The sequence below is a fragment of the Nematolebias whitei genome, chromosome 15, assembly GCF_014905685.2.
Source record: "Nematolebias whitei isolate Nwh7 chromosome 15, NemWhi1, whole genome shotgun sequence".
Lineage (NCBI taxonomy): Eukaryota > Metazoa > Chordata > Actinopteri > Cyprinodontiformes > Rivulidae > Nematolebias > Nematolebias whitei.
Genome location: NC_056512.1, coordinates 15,426,419 through 15,433,188, shown reverse-complemented (window position 1 = coordinate 15,433,188; position 6,770 = coordinate 15,426,419). Strand labels below are relative to the sequence as shown.

General features: G+C 41.7%; 1 protein-coding gene across 1 annotated transcript in view; it reads right to left on the bottom strand.

Moving 5' to 3' along the window:
- Window positions 1-3,889: 3,889 nt before the first annotated feature.
- The window catches only part of tnnt1 (troponin T type 1 (skeletal, slow)), a 32,282-nt gene continuing 29,401 nt past the window's right edge, over window positions 3,890-6,770 (bottom strand). The window contains exons 11-12 of the mRNA XM_037689331.1: window positions 4,134-4,174; window positions 3,890-4,033 (exon numbers count right to left, since the gene is read on the bottom strand). Coding sequence (XP_037545259.1) covers window positions 3,988-4,033; window positions 4,134-4,174 — 87 coding nt within the window. The 3' untranslated portion in view covers window positions 3,890-3,987. The remainder of the gene's footprint in view (window positions 4,034-4,133; window positions 4,175-6,770) is intronic.

The following is a 6,770-nucleotide window of genomic DNA, read 5'->3' as shown; positions in this document are numbered from 1 at the left end:
AAGGTCCCAGAGTCTGGAGGAAGAGAGGAGAGGCACAGAATCTATGTTGCTTGAGGTCCAGTGTCAAGTGTCCACAATCAGTGATGGTTTGGGGTGCCATGTCATCTGCTGGTGTTGGTCCACTGTGTTTTCTGAGGTCCAAGGTCAACACAGCATCTACCAGGAAGTTTTGGAGCACTTCATATTTCCTACTACTGACCAACTTTATGGAGATGCAGATTTCATTTTCCAACAGGACTTGGCACCTGCACACAGTGCCAAAGCTACCAGTATCTGGTTTAAGTACCATGGTATCCCTGTTCTTAATTGGCCAGCAAACTCGCCTGACCTTAACCCCATAGAAAATCTATGTTGTATTGTGAAGAGGAAGATGAGATACACCAAACCCAACAATTCAGAAGAGCTGAAGGCCACTATCAGAACAACCTGGGCTCTCATAACACCTGAGCAGTGCCACAGACTGATCTATTTCATGCCACGTTGCACTGCTGCAGTAATCCAGGCAAAAGGAGTCCCAACTAAGTATTGAGTGCTGCACATCCTCATACTTTTCATGTTCATACTTTTCAGTTGGCCAACATTTCTAAAAATCCTTTTGTTTATTGGTCTTAAGCAATATTCAAATTTTTTGAGCTACTGAATTTGGGGTTTTCATTAGTTGTCAGTTATAATAATCAACATTAAAATAAATAAACATTTGAAATATATCAGGGGCAGCACGGTGGCGCAACTGGTAGAGCTGCTGCCTCTCAGCGAACAGGTCCTTGGTTCAAACCCCGGTCCAGGGGCCTTTCTGGGTGGAGTTTGCATGTTCTCTCCGTGCATGCGTGGGTTTTCTCCAGGTTCTCCGGTTTCCTCCCACAGACCAAAAACATGCATGCTAGGCTGATTGGTAACTCTAAATTGTCCCTAGGTGTGAGTGAAAGAGTGAATGGTTGTTTGTCTCGTTTGTCTCTCTTTGTCCCTGTGATGGACTTGCGACCCGTCCAGGGTGTCCCCTGCCCCTCGCACAGTGATTGCTGGACATGGGCACCAGCGACCCCCGTGACCCAAAATGGAATAAGCGGGTAAAGATAATGGATGGATGAAATATATCAGTCTGTGTGTAATGAATGAATATAATATGCAAGTTTTACGTTTTGAATGGAATTACTGAAATAAATAAACTTTTTCATGATATTCTAATTTTATGACCAGCACATAAGTATTTTAGTTTTAGACATTTGTATAATCTTTACAATTTGAAAAAGTTTTTTTGTCTGATGTAGTACCAGCATCCATCCACCAGAGGGCGAGCCAGACTTTTATTTTAGACTGACAATATCAGCAATGCAGCCATACACCTTTCTCTGAACCATAACAGATTCACACCTGTTAACTGTACAAAGGTTTGTATTCACTCTTATATCAGATGCTTTTAATTGTTTTGGGAAGTGGAATTTATCTCAAATATTTTAAAAGGTCTTCCTGTTTATGTGTCCTTATCACCATTTATCTCTTCATCTGATAAGCAAAATCTTTTCCTTGGAAAAGCATGAGCACTGACTGGAAAAACAAACACACACACACACACGCACGCACACACACACAGACAGGGCTTATGTTAGGACATGGCTCAGTTGATTAAGGAAATGCAGAGTCATCCCCAAGCCCTCATTGTACTGTCCCTGCTGCGTGCTCTGGGTCATTGTCATGTTGGAAGGTAGACCTTTGACCCAGTCTGAAGTCTCCATCTGCACAAAACAGTTCTTTTTAAACAGAGAATATTTCTGTACTTTGCTCCATTCAGCTCTCCCGCAGCACTTACTTTTACTAAGCCTAGCATTCCTTGAAAAAGTGTGTACTATTGGCTGCTTTGAGGCCAGAGTTTTAAAGTGAGATCATTTCATGATGAGAAATGATGAAGTTATAACCATTTTGGCTGGACTTCAAAAATAACATTCTATTATTAATGGTTGATGTGTTTTTGAATAACAGTAACATGGTAGATATGCATCCAATTATTCATCGTTTCATTAAGATCCAACTAGGGCTTGTTAAGATGTTTTGCTAACAGACGGGCAGAGTTGGCTCTACGTTACTGCCAAAGTTCCAAACAAAGATCTTGTGTGTTAGTGCTCAAAGTGTGAGTGGGAATCCTTCAACTATGATCACAGAGTGTCAGCTTGATATATATATAAAACTAATTAGTTTTAGCCATTTGTAGAATCTTTACAACTTGAAATTGTTTAAAAAAGTGGTCAGGTCCTCTGGATGCATGAAAAAAAAAAAAAAAAAAAAAATGTTGAAATGTTTCGTCTTTAATCCAAAAGACTTTGTCAGTCTGAGTGCATCAACCAGTTTGCTGTTGACCTCCAGAACTAGCTGTTCACATGATACAGGAGAACCGTCAGCCTAACAATCGATCATTAGCACCCTGATGGCCGCTTGCTGTTCACACAAGGCTGCGTGATTCTACCAGTAACAGCATTATAAGAGGGGGACAGTTGGACACGGAGGCTTCCACCCGTTTTTTTTTAATCCGTCCAGAGGACCTAACTTAACTTTTTAAGATTTTTCTACCTGGATTACTGAGCATGCATCCAGATAACTTGAAATTGTGTTTTTTGTAAGATGTAGTACCAGCATCCACCCACCAGAGGAGCCTGACTTTTATTTTAGTCTGACGATGTCAGCAATGTAAAAGTATTCTGATAAAGAATAAGGGGCTGCGCTGTTTAGCAGCAGCAACGTGCACTCTGCCCATCTTTCGAACGACTGTACCAACATAATTTCACTGTATCCCGGTACAATGATAATAAAGCTTATTCTGATTCCGATGCAGCCACACACCTTTCTCTGAGCCCTAATTTATTCACATCCTGAGCGCACCTGTTAACTGTACATAGGCTTGTATTCACTCTTATATCAGATGCTTTTGATATTTTTGGGGACTGGAATTTATCTCAAATATTTCAAGAGGCCGTCCTATAGCCCCCCTGTTGAGAGAGGAACATGGTTGGATGCCTTCTCCATGTCCACAAAATACATGAAAACTGGTTGGGAAAATTCTCACGCTCCCTTGAAGATAATGCTCAGGACATCCTTGTAAGAGATTAATAATCTCATTGGATTTCTTTCCTGATAAAATAAAGGTTTAAAAAGAAGATGCTAGTAAGGTTAAAGAGCCGGTCCAGTGTTCCACAGCCAGGATGGAACCTGCATTGTTCTTCAAGTATCTGAGATCTAATCACTGATTGGACTCTCTTCTCCAGTAACCCTGAATAGACCTTACCATTGAGTCTAAGGAAAGTGATGGCCCTATAGTTAAAGCACACCATCTGACCCCACTTTTTGAGGAGGGAAACCACCACCTCAGTCTGCCACTCCAGTGATACTGGCCCTGATGTCCATGCTTGCAAAGGCATGTCAACCAAGATAGTCCAGCAACATCCAGAGTCTTGAAGAACTCAGGGTGGATCTCATCCACCTCTGGAGCCCTGCTGTCACTGAGCTTTTTAACCAACTCGGTGACTTCAGCTCCAGTTATAGAAAAAAAAAGCAGATGACCGCTTGTCCTGAGCCTGGTTCTGCTGGAGGTTTCTTCCTTTTAAAAGGGAGTTTTTTCTTTCCACTGTTGCCTCTGTGCTTGCTCAGGATGAGAGACTGCAACGAAGCCAAGATTCATCTTGTCTGCTGGATTCCTTAGATAGAGAACTTTACTAATTGTCTTTTATGTTTGTGAATATTAAAATAATAAAGTGCCCTGAGACAACTTTGTTGTGATTTGGCGCTATATAAATAAACTGAATTGAATTGATACAACTATGAAAAACACACATCCACACAGTGCGAGTGTAATGTTTATTGACACAATATGAAGTGACACCATTTTTCACAAATCAGCAGCAACAAGAACAGTAATGAAAAAGATTCATCTGGTCAGATGCTTCCTTCTCATGACTTCATATTCATATCGGGTTGTTTCTATATTTTAATCTTCTGTTTTTACTTCCAGCGGCCACCCACTTTCCCTTTGCCGTGGCCCTTTTTACTGGGAGAGAAAAGAAGAAGGGATAGATATAAGCAAAGAAGAGCTATAACAGCAAAACTGAAAGATAAAATGTTTGAGTTTAAAAGTAATAAAAACTTACAATTTCTGAGCATGTTGGATTCTGTTCAGCAACACAATGATCTGCATGGATAAAATGGACGATAGATTTAAAATCATAATTAAATGAATGTAAAACTTTTTTTTTACTTTTTGTTACTTGAAACTATTTTTCCAACAAGTTTATCATTGGTTAGTTTAAAACCTTTAGTTAGGTAAAGAGTTTATTCTGTAAACTTAGGATTCCATTTAAACTACTTTGAATAAATTGGTGGTCTTCAGTGAAACTCAGCTTTAGCACTAGTCCAGAATAAAAAAACAAAATGATGTTCCCATGTCCCATTGGTTAGTTAAATTAAATTAGAGTTTGAAAATAAAATAACATTTTTAATTTGACATGTCAAAATATTGTTTGCTTTTACAAAACCAAAAAAAAAAAATTGTTTTCCCCTTTCAAACTCTTTCTACTGTTTCACATTCAGATAATCTCAGCACACCTACTGTCAATCCTCTGCAAGGTCAAGGTTTCTTTCTTGTCATTTGCATCGCTTGTGGTACATGTGGTCGAACAAAATTGTGCACACAGGGTCCCAATCATACATACATCATAAAATCAATCATGCATACATGCAGTCATACACCTGTAACACCTCTCGGCAGGGCTTAATTTGTAAACCAATAGATGCCAGAACACAAACAGCAGGCAGTTTGGTGTGTATGTGTGTGTGTGTGTGTGTGTGTGTGTGGTCGGGGGGGGGGGGGGGGTGTCCTCCCCCAGAAAATTTGGAATAAAAGAGATAACATTTCCTGCATTTTGGTGGGTGTATTTTAACAGGTTGCTAAACATCTGTAAACATTCAATTAAATTGATTAAAAACAGGTCTTTCTTGTAAATGAGTCCTCCATGCTCAATGAGACTAACCTGTTTAAATAAAGATTGAATTGAAATTACTATTTTAGAAAGCAACAACAATTAACAAGCCTGTGTGTGAATGCAGCTCCGAATCTGTCAAGCGTCCTACCCCCCCCCCCCACACACACACACACACACCGTCCAACCCTGTGACGTGCCCCTGCGTCAGTTATGTCCATGTGTGTGTTTAATTAATGCTCTTTCTCTCTGTGCAGCTGATTGGCTGAGGGTGACATAAAGGACCAAGCTCCGCCTGCTGGATGAGCGAGGGAGGCCAGAGGAGGTGTTGTTCTGATGGTTGATGGTTCTTGTTCTCCAGCTCCGGCCACTGATTGTTGCACTTGTCACAGTTGTTGTTGTTGTTGTTGTTGTTGTTGAGCTGATTGTTTTTGGGACTGGGGGTCACCTGTGTAGTTTAGGTTTTCCCAGTTTTTGGTTCTAGGGTTAGTCCCTGGGTTACAGGGCGAAGGGAGTGGCCTGAATCCGACGGCCAACTGCTGGTTGGTTCGGGGCTTCTCCCTCTTTTTTGTTTGTTTTAACCAGTCCTCCCAGTCTGCATTTATGTTCATTTATGTTCAGAGGATTAACTGACAATTAAACTTTGTCAAAAACTGAAACATCTTCTGGGCTTCATATGTTGTGTGTCCTGCCTTTCCCCTAGACTTATCAGGTCTATAACGTATTTGGGGGCTTGTTCAATCCAAAGATGTTTCAATAACACTTATTGGGACTCGTTTGGTTCTGGAAGTGTTTTTGTAACTTGTTTGGGTGCTTGGTTAATTCATGGCATATTTCTAGGCCCGTACTGTCACTTTTGCTCTTGACATTTTGTTTCCAGAGTGTCATTTTGGGTGACGTGTTTGATCACACCCTCTGTTTGGGACACGTGTCAGCGTCTTTTGTCGGGTTGCCGTGTTAACGTGTGGTTGAGCAGCTGAAGCGCAGGATTTAAATTTCCCTAAGCCGCGTGTTTATTGTGTTTGTGACGGTGCATATTTCTGATTTGGTGTCTTATTAGGAGTGTGTGCTCCACTTCCTGAACAATATGGAGTTCAACGTGGAGGATATTGCAGAGCAGCCAACAATTGACAAATCTTTTTTTTTTTTTTTTTTTTTTTTTGAGCTCAGTTTAAGTGTAGAAACATTGTGAAGTGTTTCAATGAACTTATTGTCATCGCTCAATTTTTATTTTTTTATTATTATTTTTATTTTATTTTATTTTTTTAAAGAGAGAAGAAAGAAGAATAATTAAATAATAAAAGAGAAATAGATAAGACGAGAGACCACCACGACAAAACAACATGCACAGCACGCCACCCACAATATCACCATGAAACATTCGACATTGCACAAGGAACCATCTAGCTTCCACCACTACCCAACCTAGCGTGCATCTGTCACAGCACCTGAATCCAAACACCCGCGCAAGCACGCCTGCCACCACCAGATTTCTCCAAAAGAATGCCCAATAGTGGACGCGGGGGCCCACAGACCCGTCCCCCAGGACACAATGGCAACATAGGGAGGACCGGAGCCACAGACACACAGCGGCCCACAGGCCCGGAGCCCCAGGAGTCTCCCAACAGGGAGAACCGCACCCCCCCAGAGAGGAGCAGAGGAAAGAACCGGGTGACCCCAGCCACCACAATGCAGAGCTTCCAGGAAGCTGCAGCGACGAGCCCACAGGTCCGGCCGGCGACCCATGCCCCCCCAAGTAGATCCGGCCATGGACACCGAGCCCCAAGCCCCGAGGCCATACCACCCCCC